This window comes from Saccopteryx leptura, chromosome 5 (assembly GCF_036850995.1).
Source record: "Saccopteryx leptura isolate mSacLep1 chromosome 5, mSacLep1_pri_phased_curated, whole genome shotgun sequence".
NCBI classification, from domain to species: Eukaryota; Metazoa; Chordata; class Mammalia; order Chiroptera; family Emballonuridae; genus Saccopteryx; species Saccopteryx leptura.
In genome coordinates this window covers 25,841,398-25,859,419 of record NC_089507.1, presented here as the reverse complement: position 1 = coordinate 25,859,419, position 18,022 = coordinate 25,841,398, and the positions used below count along the sequence as shown (strand labels likewise).

General features: G+C 38.9%; 1 protein-coding gene across 5 annotated transcripts in view; it reads right to left on the bottom strand.

Moving 5' to 3' along the window:
• The window catches only part of DTHD1 (death domain containing 1), a 50,720-nt gene extending 35,612 nt beyond the window's left edge, over positions 1–15,108 (bottom strand). For 3 of the 5 annotated variants that reach the window (XM_066387043.1, XM_066387047.1, XM_066387045.1), the window contains exons 1-5: positions 14,735–15,108; positions 12,121–12,739; positions 7,813–8,143; positions 4,415–4,594; positions 3,085–3,329 (exon numbers count right to left, since the gene is read on the bottom strand). In XM_066387043.1, coding sequence (XP_066243140.1) covers positions 3,085–3,329; positions 4,415–4,594; positions 7,813–8,143; positions 12,121–12,739; positions 14,735–15,005 — 1,646 coding nt within the window. In that variant the 5' untranslated portion in view covers positions 15,006–15,108. The remainder of the gene's footprint in view (positions 1–3,084; positions 3,330–4,414; positions 4,595–7,812; positions 8,144–12,120; positions 12,740–14,734) is intronic. The other 2 variants (XM_066387044.1, XM_066387048.1) reach the window with 1 other exon arrangement.
• Positions 15,109–18,022: the final 2,914 nt, after the last annotated feature.

Genomic DNA, 18,022 nt, shown 5'->3' with positions numbered 1-18,022 from the left:
TTTACCAGTTTATCCATTTTATTATTATGTAATTGGACACATATTTTACAAATATTTTTTTGTGTGACTCACAAGTTACATTAGAATAAAATAATCCCCAAACCAATAGCATTGCATAGAAAGGACCATTTTTCATGAGCTGCTTTTTTTCATCTAACTTAAAATATTTCTTGTATAATGCAGAATGTTTTTATTTAATAAATTTCCCCTTTTGTTACTATCAGGAAATCTTCTCTAGTTCACAGTTAAATGACTTCCATCTTCTCCCCAGACATCATTCAGACATGCAGGAATGTACCGCAATGAAGACCTTTAATTTTCATAGTCAGACTGTGTGTTTGCCTCAACTAGTTTTTATCTTTTTTATATTATGAGGCATGGTTTACTTCACTGTATTTCTATTTCCATAAAAAAATGTTCCACTGGCGAAAGCAATGTTTCCCATTAAGGAGGGCGTGTAAAATAAACAGTGATAAAGATTCTCATTTGATTGTTTCATGCTCTACTGGATGGGGAAATGCATCTGCCATATCTAGCACTAATAATAATAGAGCATATTACATCAATTTGGCTTTGTCGAAAGTATAGAGGAATTAATAATACAACTTACATTTCTAAAAATTTATATATAATTTCTTGAAGTCACCTAACATTTTTTGAGTACCTACTATGTTATACTTGTGCTGAGTGATGATAAACGCAAAAAAGAACTTGCTACTACTATGGCCTCATATGGGTGTGCACAAAAAATGGGGCTGGCAGTGAAGAGCACAGGTCCCTCCTGGAAAGCGTAGATATCTTGCCAGATGAGGAAAGAGTTGAGCTGTCACTTACAAAATGAACGACAGGTAAACACGGTAGAAAAGAAATTTTTTAGATGAGAGATGATGTTCTAAGGCAAAGAAATAGAGAAGAAAAAAGAATTGGCACTTTTTGACAAATTGAATTGATGGCAAATGGCCATTTTCACACTACATAAGAAAGCTAAACAAAATGTCACACACACACACGTTGGAAGAACTAAAAAAAATCTAAGGGGGGGGGGGAATCTCCTAGATCTGGAGACAAGTAGAAAAGAATCGCAAAAAGCTAGAATGTTCTTCTCTTCCTCAGAAACATAAAGAACTGTTTCTATGGATATTCCCACCTTTGTCAGCCTCCTCCACCCTATGAACCACGCACACACACACCAGGTGTGTGGGGGCTGGCACTTAACATATATTCAGGCACATCAGATACAGCCTCCAGCTGATAGCTGGAACTAAGTCATGAAACTGGAATCCCAAAGGGCAGCACTGTCCATAAAATGAGAAACAACAAAAGGAACCGAAGTCTTTTTGAACACTGATGCAAGTAATCAACAAAGAAGCACACAAAAGCTGCTCTGGGTGGGAGGGAGTGGTGAAGAAAAGTTGATCTGATCAAAAATTAGAACCAATACTTGGAAATGAATTTCTAAGTGTAAGATAGAACAGAATTAGCATGATAGACAATGTACTAGATTAACACCATACTAGATAATCATGATGCTAATAGATGATAAAATAATCTGGATGTGATCATAAAATGAACATATTTTCAATAACTAAAGGAATGAGAAAAGACATAGAAAGCCTAATGAAAAAACAAAACAAAACAGAGGAGCTTGGGAAAGAAAGAGTTTAAAATTTAGCAATAGCCTCTTAGAAATGAGAATTTATAATAATTGAAATAAACAGTTTAAACAACTGGTGGGTAAGTCATATAATAAATATAAGGAAATTATCCCAAATACAGAATATAAAATATTAAAGATTAAGATTAATAAATTATGTTTAACTCATTTATATTTAATAATATAATTGATAATATTATTTATATCATATTTTCTCTAATGTCACCAGGCTATTTTCTTGTTTTCTCTGTTATCTCTTTGCTATATAAATTTTTTGCTTTTTTATTTTACAATATATTATTTATATTCAATACCAGATTTTTTAAAAAAACTCTTAAATTTTACTTTATCACATCAGCTCATTAATTTTATCTATTTATTTATTTTGTTAAGAACATGTGAGTAGTACAACTTTGTGATCCCTATTTAATAAGAAAAAGAGAAAACTCCATTGTTGGGTGATAACCTTAACATATAACATCATCAAGACTTGAAAGATTTTAGTCCTTTTACCTTTGATATTTAGTGTGGCAAAAATTGAGAATGAGGCTAGACTGATATTATTTCTTCTTATTTAAAGTGTTTCTTCTGAATGGATACTGATAAAATTATATTTTATTTAAATAGACAGTTCAATTTTTCATGTTTTGTCTAAGTATGGTTTTTTTCTATAAGTTTTATTTAGTAGTCATTCAGTACTTTCTAACTCAAGGTTTTCACATCAGAAAATTAAAGTCCATTATGTCTTTGATTAATCCTTCTTGTATGGCTGTTTTTGGTTTCTTCTTTAATGGTACCTATAATTATTAAATTACATCACTTCAAATAATTTCTTACCACACCTTGGTCCCTTTTCATCCCACCTTGTCATATTGTATTCAGTATACCCTATTTGTTGTTACCATTTCGTTTCCAATTTTATTTCTGGCTGGTAACTCTCTCTCTCTCTCTCTCTCTCTGTCTCTCTCTCCATATATATATATATATATATATATGCACACATATGTATATATATGTCTTATTGGTAGGGATTTTGTTTAATTCTAAACATTCAGAGAGGAAGGAATTCACCTATATGACAAATACAGACTCAAATGTAATGTGTTGAAAGAGGTCAGTTTAATCTTTTCCTCCACTAACAGAACACACTTAAGTACAGAAAATTAATTTCCATACCACAACTTTGTAAGGAACCATATCATAAATTATTTGAAAGCCAGGATTAATTTTGCCTCTTTGGTATCAGTTGTATCATATAGCATACTTTTAGGCCCACTACAACTAAAATCATTACCCTTTGTAGATCCACATTTTATTTCATAATATCTTAATATTGATATTTAAATATAGGACATCTTATTGTGCTTTTTAATCACTCAAGTTTCTTTGTTTACCATGACATCAGTTAGAGATATTAGGATCCAACTCACCGGTTGAAATATAAAGGTACGATCCTTTTTGTTATGGTACTAGCTGCTCTTCTATGATCATTTGCAGGTCCCAAATTCCTTTTCTCAGGGTGTAGAGAACAAGGTAGAAATACAGTGACTGGTTTCTGGAAAGGATGTGTGGATGGGAGCTGGACATGAACCAGAGGGGTGGTGGAGAGGACGGCGTAGGAAGCATCCTGCTGTGTTTTTAGGTTTGCCACCAGAGATGGGTCAACTGGTTGGACCTAAGCAAAGAACAAAACAAAACAAAAAAAACATATATTTTTTTATTTTAATTGCAAGATATGCAAAGTATCAGCACGTTTCTAAACCAATTTTCTGAATATTTGAAGGATCATAGTTTTAATACATTTCTCAATACATTGTTGGCTGAATCAACACGGCATTAATTTATAAAAGAGCACACACAGCTCTTCATCCCTTTCACAGTCTTTCTAAATCTAGGTTCCCTGTCCTTTGTTATAAATAACTGAGAAACTCTCTTAATGGTAGGCAACAAAATGACCTAGAAAACAAAATAGATGTTTTACGTATTTTTCTAATTAAAATTATGGTTAGATCAAGTGATCCATGGAAACTAGAAAAACAAGGCTATTATTTACTTCAGTGTTCCCTCTCACATTAAAGTGGCTAATAATAAAAATAGCTAACATAATTGCAAAATTTCAAAGTTTCTGAAAGATATTTATAGAAATAATTATCCATAGTGTGTCCCCACCCCCAACTTTCCTTCTTTACCTGGGAAGAAACAGAAGCACATAAAGGAGACTTGAGGCCAGAAGGATGGGAACACTGTGGATATACATATGTCTTCCGACATGTACACTGATACATCATTATTCACCTGGCCAATAGTGTTCAGATATATATCGAATTCTTAAAACATTCCTTCCCCCCAAAGGACTATTTTATAATTAAATATAACCAGATTGTCAACTGTTTAAATATTTTATTTGACTAGCCTCTTTTTGACCTCTCAAGTGGAAATCTTGAACCATATGAATGTCCAATGTCTAGCATCATTTTCATCCTACTCAACATATGTCTTGGTTAACAAATGCCATAAACAAAACAACACAAAACTTAGCTAAAAAAACCTTTCACATAAAGCGAAGAGTCCTGAAATGAGATTCGGTATGCTCCAACTCATCGCTTTATTACTCACGGTGCTATAGGTTAGGTTGTTAAAAGTATCAGAGAAGAATTCATTTACTGTTCTGTTCAATACTTGTACCTTTTCATCTTTTACGGCCATATTTGATGACCCACAAAATCTATGAGAAGGAAACCACCAATGCTTAATATTTACCTTTAATTGCACAAGCACTGGAGAGCTGAAGACTCCTGGAGGGCAATGCACGGATACTCGGGAGTCCATGCTGGGCTTGAGAGTGAGGCCTTTCTTTGTTACTGTGAAGGACTCTCTCTTTAAACAAGACACAACAGAAAAGATGCCCAACTTGTAAACTTTGACTTCGGCACAGGTCCCCTATATGGATGGAAGGACATTAAGACAAGGACATCAACACAGCTCTGTTCTGGGAGTACACAGTGTCCACAGATGGTTTTCTGTGGCTGTGAAAAACTATCTACTGTATACGCTGTCCCTGTACTCTCCCACAACAGAGCCTAGGTAATTAGGAGTCTCTCCATTTTGAGCTACCTGATAGAAAAGAAAAAACATCAATTATTTTAAAATACAAAATAAATTCCAAAAAGATCATGTATATGTATAATGGGCCATTACATTCAGTGCTTTGTCCTTTTTATTGAATTTATTGGGGTGATTCTGGGTATACAAAAGTATACAGGTTTCAGGTGCACGGTTCCACAACATCTGTACACAGTATTGTGTGTTCTCCACCCGAATCAAGTCTCCACTGATAACCATTTATCCCGCATCCCCTTTTCTACCTCCCTCATTCCCCTCCCACCAGAAACCACACACTGTTGTCCATGACCATGAGTGTTTACTCTTTCTTTTGCTTTTTTGCTCATTCCCTTCATCCTGCACCCAGCCCCCCTACTTCCACCCTTGACAGCTGTCAGACTGCATTCTCTCTCTGAGTCTGTACTTTGCTTGTTTGTTTTGTTCATTAGCTTCCACATAGGCATTAAATCACATTCAGCACTTTTAACAAATATGAATTACTTCTGGAATCCTGTTCTCTTGTTAGCCAGAATGGACTTTAAATATTGGCCTCCAACCAGAAGATTCAGTTCTGCTGCAGGAAATTCAAAGAGGGAGATTTCACTGGGTAATTTACATACGCACTACAGGGCCTGAACTGTCAGTATGTTCTTCCTCTGACAGCTCATCATCTCTTAGTAAAGTCATTTTTTCTATTACCATTGCCCATGCAATAGGAGCAGTTACTACAAAGAAACACGTTTGTGTTTTTTTGTTGTTGTTTTTGTGACAGAGACAGAGAGTCAGAGAGAGGGACAGATAGGGACAGACAGACAGAAAGGGAGAGAGATGAGAAGCATCAATTCTTCATTTCAGCACCTTAGTTGTTCATATATTCTTTCTCATATGTGCTTTGACCAGGAGGCTACAGCAGACCAGGTGGCCCCTTGTTCGAGCCAGCAACCTTGGGCTCAAGCTGGTGAGCTTTGCTCAAACCAGATGAGCCCGCACTCAAACTGGTGACCTCAGGGTCTCGAACCTGGGTCCTCCACATCCCAGTGTGACACTATCCACTGTGCCACCGCCTGGTCAGGCTGTGTTTCTTTTTTTAATATAGTGTTTAATATAGTGACTTTTAAACTTATAATATATATGTATGCAGGCACATGTTTGAGCTTTTCTTTCACCACACAAAAAGGAAGTGTATATAAATGGAAAAAAAAATGATTGACTCAGATAATAACCAAAGCTTAAAACGAGAAGGAAGACTTAGAAATAATTTGATCTATTCAGGCCTTCCTGAACACCAGCCGGCTCCGCCCTGTCATGAGTGGATAATCGTGCAGACACACACACAAACACTTCAGGGATGATCACAATGCAAAATAATCTATCATTTGGAAACTGACTAAGGAAAAGATTTCACAATATCACTGCATGAATCTGTCAGTGGTAAAATTCAGGACATGATGACTGTTCCTAATTGGCTTGAGGCAAAATGAAGAGACGTAAGAAAGGAAGGTGTTTTGGGAACCAGGGCTGGTTGTCCTGCACGTCAAACATATTCGGCAGCTTCTAGGGAACAGGAAGGGCTTTTATCAAGGGTAGTCATGAACAGGGTTCTGATGCTGGTTTCTCTGACTCCAGAATTAGCATTCTTAATGTCTTATGAGAAACATGAGAATTTAAATTGTCTTAAACTGAAAATAGGGGTAACTACCATTGGAATACTATAGAGATAAGAGTAGATGCCTTTATTTTTTCCAGTGGATAATGGTTCTCACATTCTCTCTCTCTCTCTCTCTCTCTCTCTCGTCTCTCTCTCTTTTGTTTTGATTATTCATCTGCTAAATGTCTTGTGAATCTATTTTGTGAAAAACACATGTGCCCGAGCAATTCTTGCTTTTACAACAGTCAGACAGAATGGCCAATATTAAAAAGCCCCAGTCAAGAGCTGTTATACTTACAGCCTTCTCAGACTAAATATAAAATGCATTATTTGCATGAATTGGAATAAATAATTAGAACAGGCTTAGCTTTCATATTTAACTATATAATCTTATTTGTAACTTAGAACAGACTAAACCAGAAAAAAAAAGAGATGAATAGCAAAAAATTTGTTGTATGCATGGAATTTTCTCATATTCCCTGCCTCTCTCTTCAAATATTGACAGTTTACATAAAGCTAAAATATAAGTATTTAAATTGTTTCAAAGTAAATTCAGTGGCCCACAGAAGAACCTTAAACCTTCATTCCCATCAAATCTATGCTACATTTGATAATTATATTCTTTCCTCAAAATATATAGATCTGTGACCACAACTGTACTGGAGTTCTACAGTAAAGTGTACCCTGGAAAAATGATTGTTTTTAACTCTTAATATGTGTTTTTAGGCTTTCATTTATATTCATAAGTATATAGTATTTTCTGATTTTATACTAATGACCCTACCAAGTTGACACTATTATTTGTTCATTTTCAGATGAAGAAACTGAGTCTAGCAAGGTTACATAATTTGCCAAAGTTCATCTGGCAAGAAAGTACAGGAACCACATTTGAATCCTTCAGTACTCACATCCTAACAGCCACCTACACTGTCCTCCATGCATGGACTAGACGTGATTCATAGACTTAATAACTATCTCAAGGCATACGTACACATGCACAGTTGTTCTTTTCAATGTCTTTTCCAAGCCCATAAATGATAAAAAATAAAGCTACCATCATCTGGGGATCCCAATATTCTTAAATTTTGCAGAGGTCTGTCACAATAAAAAAATGTCGGCCTAAAGCTAGTCTAAATATGTCGTGGTGTTGCTTCTGTTTCCCAGGTGAAAATATAAAATTTGCTGTGTCTTAGACCCAAGTTCTCTATCCTTAAATCTGGCCAATAATTTCTGTTCTTTAATCTCTGTGGCTGGCAAAAAAAAAAAAAAAAAGTGAGTGTACTAGCATAAATCTATCAACCATTTCATTTGTAACCAATGAGTAATTATATCTGTACTACAATTTGGTAGTCGAAGCAATTCTTAAGAGTTGATCAGCAAGTGTAGAGGAAGCCAATGGTTTACCAACCGTGTAACTGCCTCTCATTCCTTCCAGGGAACTTGGGGTTAGGTAACTTGAATGAAGGTTTATGTCACACACTTTCACCATGATGTCTTTGTAACTTCCCCTGTAACGTGCAGTAAATGGAATTGCAATGCATATTGGAAATGGAATTTTCTTTTCCATATCTGAGCACTCCACAGTGATGACATTGCTGACCAACTCTTCATTATCATTCAATATTAAAGAACTCATGCTATTAGTTATTCGGCATTCTAGATGTTGTAGAAGGTACGATGGTGCCGTGATGTAACAAGACACTTGAGGGCCCGTATCATCACTCAGCACATCCAGATACCTGCAGAGGGAAAATGACATAATTTTTGCAAATATTTGATTTATGTATTAAATGGTTAAATACATAGAAGTCTAAGTTCAAGGCTCACATCATCTTCATGCGAATCTCAGTTCTCCCACTTACTGCCTCTGTGACCTTGGACAATATACTCAACCTCTCTGTGCCTCAGTTTCCTCAACTCTAACATGGTAATAAAATAATAACCAATTTCATAGGAAGGCTGTGAGAATATGTTGAGGAACTAAAAATCTGTGCCCAGAACACAGTATTATATGTTAGATGTTAATATTGTTACTATTGTTATTACTATCATTGATTGATTCATTCCTCAGTTTTGTTCACATCACAACATTAATCTGAAGATTGCTGAATTCTCTTAATAAACCAAGTACTAATACCTTAATAGTTTATTAAATTATGAGAGGAACAAATTAGAATTGTCTAAACACATTAGATCAAGTGATGATGTTTATTCCATTTTTTTTTAGAAAAACTGAGAAAGGTACAAAAGTATGGTGAACTTATGACTGACCAAGGTAATTGGAAACAGAATATTTACAATCCCCAAAGAATCAGTCCAAAAGCGTATTTGACCTAGAGCTTATTCTAATTACTCGTGTTACCCCTGCTCTGTATACGGTCACTTCTGCCAAAGATTTTAGTCCTATAGATTTGAATTCAAATTTGAGATCAGTCACTTGCCATTTATTTGACCTTAAACATCAATAATAATTATTAAAATAGATAATGTTTTAGCTCTTTCTATAGGCCAGGCTTTAGGCTGTACATTACTCCACTTAATCCTCACTCTATGGGATCAAGCAGGTAGATTGTCACCATTCTACAGATCAGTAAACTGAGCTTTAAAATTTTTAACTTGCTGAAGATTACACTGACGGTAAGTTGTAGAGTCAATAATGGAATCTATCTATCATTAACACAAAAGCTCAAACTGCCTAATATAATATTATACTTTCTCAAATCATTCCAAAGCCCTGATTTTTTTATGCATTACATACTAAAAGTAATATCTAATCCACAATAGTGTGGAGACTAAATGAGATAAAAATATTTAAACTTCTTATAAATGTTAGATCTCCACATTAAAATTGCCAGCTTGAGTTACTCCTCTTCTTGCTACTTCTCATTTTATACCAGTGAAATGATTGCAATATAGACAATGTCAAAGAGAAATTAGAGAAGCTTTATGAAATACAGCATTAGTAACCATTTTTTAAATTACCAGGTCTTTATTTTTCAGTTATTAGTAACTTGAACTTTATAGTTCACATTAATATAGAAATCTAAAAAAATATGTTGAAATTGCAGAGAGGATCATTTATTTATATTTATAATTTTGAACTCATAAGTTAGAAGGAGTAGAAAGTGACCCAGCCCATTGGTACAGATATTCGCTGATAATGGTGATTATGGTAATTCAGAAAATTATAAACATTTTTGTAAGGTATTTTTCCCTGCGGAGGAAGAAGGAAGAGGCCGTAGCCACTGAGTGTGGAATAGTAAAGGCTTTATTGAATACAGAGTGCTTCCCGCCCAACAAGGTTCCCTGGCCCTGAGTACAGAGGCCAGGGAAGTCGCATAGGGTGACCCAAGTGGGAGATATTTAAAGGGTCTCTAGGGTGGTCGAGCTAATATAAAGTGGTGAAATCTCACTGGCTGACGGACAGTCGCTTTATTCCAAAGGGACGGTTCTAGCCAAGTTCCCGGTCCTGGTGTCTCACGTGACCTTTCCCCTTGCCCACCACCCTACAATTTTCTAGTACAGGACACCATAACTCAGCCTTCAAGAATGACTTCAAGGAATCTAATGAACCATGTGAACTAAGGAATGGAATAGAGGCAGCGGCGCAGTAAAAGAGACCAGAGGGAAAAGGGAAGAAGAGAGGATGGGGTCAGAGAGGGGAAAGGGAGTAGTGAAATTATGTATACATAACACAGAGACAAAGAGAGCAGGACAGCAAATCCTGGAGGGGAGGGGGAGGGCCCTGGGTAGGGGGCTAAGGGGGTATCAAGGGGAACATGGGTGGGGGGAAGGGAGATATATTTGATGGGACACTTGAATCTATGTAAACACAATAAATTAAAATAAAAATAAATAAAATGAAAAAAAAAGAAACCCAGCAAAAGAATGAAGAACTTTATTTCTGAACAATGACTTCAAGAATGACCCTCTTCTGTGCCCTGGGAACCATCTCTGTACGATCTTACAAACGACAGACTAAGTAGGATGAGGAGAACTGTAAATGCTTCCATTGCCCTGACCCTAATCGAATAGATCAGGTTCCAGCCGCTAAAATAATCACATAGGTTTATTTTAGTTTTGCTTCCCTTTGAGTCTGTACACACTAGGACAACTACACCAGAAGAGAAAGGCTTTTTTCAAAAATCTATTCAGGAAGGATTCACAACAGATTTTGAGCTAGCTTTTGTTTATGACACTCATCTTTTATGTGGCTTGATGGCCTCCCAGCCTACGGGGTTGCAAAGAGTAGTCTTCTTCTTAAATATGCTAGCCAAGCACAATTGGTCTGGAGGCCTCGAAGAGGAAACCAGTAACTAGGAAACACCTAAAGGAGGTGTGAGAGGGAGTGATTCAGCGATGACTCACTCGCGATGCTTTGAGTCATTTCTGAATGTGAGAATCTGAGGCATTCATGTTTTTCTCAAGTGAAACTGGCAGCCCTTTCTGACTACTTCAGTAGTTCTTTTGCAGGGCGATAATTCTTTCAAACCGTGGAGGTCTTTCATACATTGCATGTACTTCTGGGGCACCCACAGAATTTATTGTATTTTCAGACCTGGAGGGTCCTCCCAGCTAAACTACCTCAACCACTTCTATAAATGAAATGGCTGAAGTCAAACGGAGCAAAATGTGATCATAGATGCATTTGTGGTGTTGTCCTAAAGAGCATCACACACGGTGGCAGGGAGGGGATAAGTGAAGGTTGGTGTGTGGGGAAGAAAGTGAGGGTTGTTGGGGGTGAAATCAATGAGCATACTAACATGTAGCTAAGTGTGAACTTCTGCCAAGTGGCAGGGTGCTAGGCCCTTCGCATGATTTTCTCATTTGACTTTACCGAGTCATCCCAGAAAGCATATACAATTTCTACGAAGAAGAAAACAGGGCTCAGTAATAAAGCAAGATGTCCAGTCAGAGAACTAGTTTGTAATAAAATAGGAGATAAAATGTAAGTCTGTCTAACTCCCAGAACAATAATTTCTTTCTCTATTCTCCATTGTTTTCTAAGGGTGCTTTTGCTGGGAGATATGGCTTGTGAATATTTTATTTGAACAAATAGGGATAATTACCCACTTATATTGCAGAGATGAGGTCATTTATAAAAAAAGATCAGTCTTTCAAACTTTTTGAAGTCACAGTTTCTTTGAGAATCCAATGAAAGCTCTGGACCAGGGAGAGTAAGTAGGTATGAAAATATACAGTCAATTGTAAGACTTTCCCAAAACTTATCCATAATCCCCTTAGAGTTCTATAGATACCGGATGAGAACTCATGATTATTTGTAAATAAAATAAATCTCAGAATTTACTTAATGTAAATAAAATAAACTTGAGGTTGGACAATTCTCTTCTAAATTTTGAACACTTTGCAGCCTCCCGATTTTTTCTTTTTATACTTGAAAAAAAAAAGTGATTTTACATGTCCCTATCCTGGACAATAATATATTTTAACTACTTTGTCATATAGTCAATTCCTTTCTCCTTTAAAGAAGCATTTAAAACATTTGTTTCCTAAAGCTCTAAGAAACAGTAATAGTGGCCATATAGAATTCTGTAAGAGTAACTTAAACTGAATTACTGATCCACAATTTCTTTTGGAGATTTGAAATGGATATATGAAACTTGATTCATGTATGCATATTATGAATATTAACTTCAGAAACACACACACACATAGGCGTATCTAAGCCTCTTTCACATTGATTGGATTTACTTACTCCTTCTCCATTATGTTACTTTTTTGCTTTAGACTCTCTGAGTCACTGGGGAGAAGACCGTGCACATAGTTATCGGCCATCTCACATGTTATTGAGGATGTGGTCGTCTCTCCTCTCTGCTCTTCTGAGCTCTCTTGAATTTCTCTTTCTGTTGTCTGGATGATGTCAGGCATCTCCTGCTTGTTGCCATTCGTGGTCTCCACTGTCGTCACGTGTTCTATTTGTTTATCATCTCCATTTTCTGCATCATCTGAGAACATTTTGTCCTGGGACTCTTCTTGCCCTGTTACATCTTCATTCAGTGATGTGTTGTTTTCTTTTTCCATGGATTCCAAACTTGTGTGCGTTTCATTTTCCTTTAACTGGTCCTGGTTTGTGTAATGACTTCCCTCACCATTGGCGAGAGAAACAGTAGCTGTTTCTATGACATTTTGTTCCCCTCTGGCAGCAATGTCTGTTGCTTTGATATCCTGAATGGCAGACATTGTCTGCCGGGGAGCACATTCATCACGCACGCCGCATAAAATACACATCTGCTTTTCTTCTTTCTTTAGAAGTGTAGCAGTGCTCCCCAAAGATTCATTTATTTTCATGAGGCAGTCTATGAAAGTAACCATTTCTACGCACAAACACACACAGAGACAGACACAGAAAAAGAATAAATACAAAACTCAACCAAATTATATTTCTCCGCTGACATGTACCGAGGTATATGACAAGATAACCTTAGAAACCTGCAAAAGTCCTTAGTGGGCATTTAAACCAATCTCCCTCCAGACGGAAAAGTCATTTGTACAACTGTCATTCTCTTAACACGTGTGGGAATTGGGGACAAATTGCTTCTTAATGCAGTAAAAAAAAAAAAATGGTAAATTAAATCTTTTCTGCTTGTGAAAATTCTTTGAATATTTGAAGACAGATATTCCAACCTCCCCATAAGACTGTTTAATTGAAGTCAGCGTCTCCCTTAGTCATTCCTTACTGGGTGTGATTTTGAGACTTGTTCTTTCTCCTTTCAATGTATGATAGTTTATCATTTATCCATTTATAATTATTTGCCTAAAATTTAGCACAGCACTATAGATGAGACTTGGATAGACATACCTTAGGAACATTATTCTGCCGGTGTGGATGCTAGATGGAGTATTTTGTTTGCTGTTAGGAGAATTGGATCAGGTTTATACTATTTCTCCTGCTGAGCTTGTGATCACTGACAATTTTCAAATGAGTTTTTCAAAGAATAGCTCTAATTATGCTGATTCTCTGACTAGAAACTGCAGCAGCTACTGAAAAACTACTAAATAGAAGCAAGAAGCCTCTTCACTCTAGTGTAGACTCTCACCATGATCTGATGTGACATAATTATCTCTCACTTCATCTCCATTTCTTACCATTCTCTTACTCATTCCTCCTCTCCTCACAGCTGAGGTCACCTGAGCCCGTCTTGCGGTCTTAACCATGCCCCAGTCCTCAGAATTCAATTCTGAAGCCTGAACTATGATATTTAAGGCCCCGTAGCTTAGTGTTTTTAGAATCATCAATAAATCATCCTTTCACTAGTCTGGACTTAACTTTGGGCTCCAATTCTGACAACTTGTTTTACTGTCTTGCATCTGTGTTTATTTTTGACCTTCTGTTCTGATAACTGAGTCCTTATCATTTCCTATGAATAACTATTTGCCTTCATAGGGTGCCTAGGAGCACACTGAGTTCACTGCAGAGATCTGAATCCTGGCTGGGAGTTCCAGCTGATGGTCTCTGGGTCTGCTGTCTTTGGACAGCTTTTCCAGACGCTTGCTAACTGCCCTCTAGATGGAATTTCTTAAAATTATCTGCCTTAGATTACTGATTAATAAGACCTGCCCATGTGCCTTGACACTGTATTATTTAGAACTGGGGTTCATAATGCCACCCACCTTCTTATCCAGAGTAGCTGTTGTCTAAGATCATGTTCAGAAGGCAACATGTTTCCCATGTGCTATGTTCTCAGCATTCATGACTGGGCCTATCCCCGAGAACCTGAACTCGTGTGTGTGTGTGTGTGTGTGTGTGTGTGTGTGTGTGTGTGTGTGTGTGAGGGGGGTCTGATTCCATATCCCAGCTCACCCCAGTTTTTCTAGTCTTTAGTGCAACTCAGAAGTTCAAACTCAAATAAGTCTAAAAATAGAATATCATATTCCAATATAGAAAGACTGCTTGTACTGGCTCAAAGTAAGCTGATATTTTCTTACCTCTAAGTCTGGGACCCTGCAGATAATACCTCTGCCTGGAATGCTCTTTTAAGTTCCACAATGTCTGGCTGCACCCATCCAATTCATTCCTTCAGCTTCCATTGAAAGATCACATTTATTTAGCAGAAGTCCTGTATCCTCACTCTAAAAAGGGGGTCCTGTCTGTTCTGAAGCCTTGGCACACGTTATTTGTATGTTTCTAGTGGAACTGGCCTCAATTTCCCTTGCATGAGTGTGTTTGTCTCATCTTTGCCCTATTATGTCACTTGTTCCTTGTGGACAGAGACTCTGCCATCGCCTCCTTTGTGTGTTCCCTGACCGCTCTCAGAGTGGCCACCCAATCAAGAGTTCTTAGAGAAAGAGAGAATGAGAGAAACACTTGCCTTGTGTCCAGGTGCACAGGTGCCCCTGGTCGAGCAGGGCGTGCAGCTGCTGGCAGGTGGAGCGCAGGGTGCCGGCAGTGAGCTCCAGGAGCTGACGCAGGGCCCCGCTGAGCTCCTGACCCAGGAAGACCACTGTGGCTGCCCAGGGGGCCCCGCCAGCCCCTCCACACTGCTCATGGCCCAGCAGTGCCTGCGTCAGCATCAGGTTTTGTCTCCAAATCTGCTTCAATGTTTGGCCTAGTTTACCTGAGCCCATATCTTCTGTATCCATTTTATGTCCCAAGAGTGGAATGCCTCTTTCCTGCCAGCAAAGCCTAAAGGTTTAGCAAATTCCAACTTGGCGATGGTTGTTTCTCCTAAAATCTAGGAGAGGATCCAAGTCTGCTAGCCAAGCACTTTCCCGCAACATAATAGTTTATTCAGCTTCTTGTTGACCAGTGAAAAGTTACTAGGTGACCAAAGGAGGGGCGTTCCTGCACCCTGGGTGTCATTGTGTACAGAACAGATTAACCACAGGGCCAGGGCGAGCTCACACCATCCCATTGCGCAGGTCAGTTTTACACAGTCAGGGCACTATGGAGGTCCCACAGGATTTTCAAGTTTCTAGGGAACAAAATACCGATTCCGTGGTAAGACGAGAAGTTTATTATCAAAGGTAACTTGTGTGAACAGTACCACTAATGACATTCCTATGTGATACTTAAAATTTTAGTTAGGAATGAAATAATATGGTGTTTGAATTTCTTCAGAATAATCTGAGAGTGCTGGAGGTGCGTATAGATGAAATGTGATTGGCTATAAGTTGTTGAACCTGGATATGATTACTTGCAGGGTCTTTATGGTTATAAGTAGCATGTATTTATAATTTTTAAATAATACAGAGTTAAAAGTATCCCTTTGCTGGGGCAGGGTCTGTTACCATTGGATAGGTAAGGTTAATTAGTACCTTCTTAGCCAATCAGGTTGAGATAAGGTACTTGGACTTGGCTTCTTTACTCTGATAATTTCCCCCTAACTGGATAAAATCCCCCTCACTCAAAGAAAGCCAACCTGAAAAGTGGCTTTCTCCGAACCACCGTGTAGAATTAAAATGTAGATACAGCACGGTCTTTCCACCGCGGCCCCTCTGTTAGCACATTATTAGTATTGCAATGCGAGACTTGATGCCGGAAGAACATGGGGTTTGCAGAGGAACCCAGCAGGGCCGGCTGCCTCCTTTCCAACCCCTTCTTCTATCAGGGCAAACACAGAGCCAGGGAGAGGGCAGTGCGTTCCAGAAGGCTCCTGTTCTGTCCCAGGTACTGGAACGGAATGAACGCTTTGCGAAGGGGAACACTTCCCTCCCCCAGGCGTTGCGTCACCTCGTCACCTCGTCACCTCGTCTGAAGTCCTGTTGTTCTTGGGGCTACATTCGTGACATCTGGAAGACCAGGATGGGGAAACACAAACCTAGTGAATAAGAATAAAGGATGCATGCCACCACCGGTCTAAATACTGCCAGGCGGCTTGTGGTGGGAAGAGTGTGAAAGCGAAGGGAAGGAGCAGTGTGCGGAGGGCCGGCTAAGGTGTGAGCATGGGCGCATTCTCCAGGAGAAATCTAGTTTTGCAGCGACCCGATTCATACAGTTCGCTGAGATGAATGAGTCATGGGAGGAGTCCATATCACATCATGACTCACATTGTTTTAATACTTTTCAGCCTCTGCTCAACACAAAAGACTCTGGTTTAATTTAATTTTTTTTCTTTTAACTCCTGAAACATTTGTGATTCTCAATAATAATGTATACATGGTTTTTATTCTATACCAGTTTGAAAAATGTTCTATGTCATTTAGTATAGCTAACTTGCTGGGCCTAGAATTTGTTAGGACTTTGAAGAGAGGCTGACGCATGAACCAATTATTAAAATACAGCTCAGACAGTGTTGAACGCTAGAGCGGAAGTATGAATAAACAGTACTACAAAAGCTTTGAGGACTAATTGGAGGCCTGGGAGATGTGTGCGTTAGGAGCTAAAGCACGACCAGGATTTGAGTCTGCTCACAGTGGAGGGAAGAAACATCCCAGCGTGGGAAATGACACGCTCGAAGGCAGGGAGGCGTGAAATGACACAGAGTGATCAAGCACCGGTGGCTTTGGAGGAGGGTTCAGTCAGTGAGTCAGGGAAGCGGCAAGGGAAGGGTGTAGTAATTACAGGGAGTCAAGAAAAGAAGTGGGGATTCCATTTTTGCCGACAGAGAAGAGAAACTAAGTATTTTTGAACCAAGTTAAAACATGGCCAGACCTCTGCTGGAAGGATGGGGATGATTCAGATGGTTAAGAGTGAAGAGCCTGGGGGGCCTGCATAGAACAGCAACAGTGCAGGCCAGGGAAGGAGATGCACCGAGAGCAGATTGGAAGGAGAGAGGGGACAGAACCTGCTGAGTCATCAGTGAGAGGGAGATGAACGGAAAGCCTGGACCATCAGCCATTCATTTGTCTGACAAATAGTTACTGGCGGCTGGTGCAAGGACTGTGCTTGGTAGTGGGCGATGACTAAAACTTTCAGTTGAGGTGACTGGACAGATGGTAAAACAACTAATTGAGTTGGGGAATTTAGGGGAAACCTTAGGCTCAACAACTACATAATTTTTTTTTCTTCTTAAGTTGGAAACGGGGAGGAGTCAGACAGACTCCTGCATGCGCCGGACCAGGATCCACCCGGCATGTCCACCAGGGGGCGATGTTCTGCCCCTCTGGGGCGTCACTCTCCGCAATCACCGCCATTCTAGCGCCTGGGGCAGAGGCCACAGAGCCATCTTCAGCGTCCGGGCCAACTTTGCTCCAATGGAGCCTTGGCTGCGGGAGGGGAAGAGAGAGACAGAGAGGAAGGAGAGGGGGAGGGGTGGAGAAGCAGATGGGCACTTCTCCTGTGTGCCCGGGCCAGGAATAGAACCCGGGACTCCTGCATGCCAGGCCGACACTCTACCACTGAGCCAACTGGCCAGGGCCTCAACAACTGCATAATTTGATTGATTTTGGATTTGTTGAATTTGCGATAACTCAGGAAAGTTTTATGAAATGTGTTAGAAATTTAGAAGAAAAATCATATAGGCATATTTGACTGTCATCAGCAAGTAGGAGGTGCAGGAGTCCCCAAAAGTGGACAAGATCAATGGAGAATGTACATTGTGTACATTTTAAGTACTTAGTTAAACTCATGAAAAAAATGTAATGCTAAATCACTGGACCAATGCACTTTTTTTTTCCTTTTGATATGTAGGAAAATTCTTTCTCAGGGCCAGGGCGGG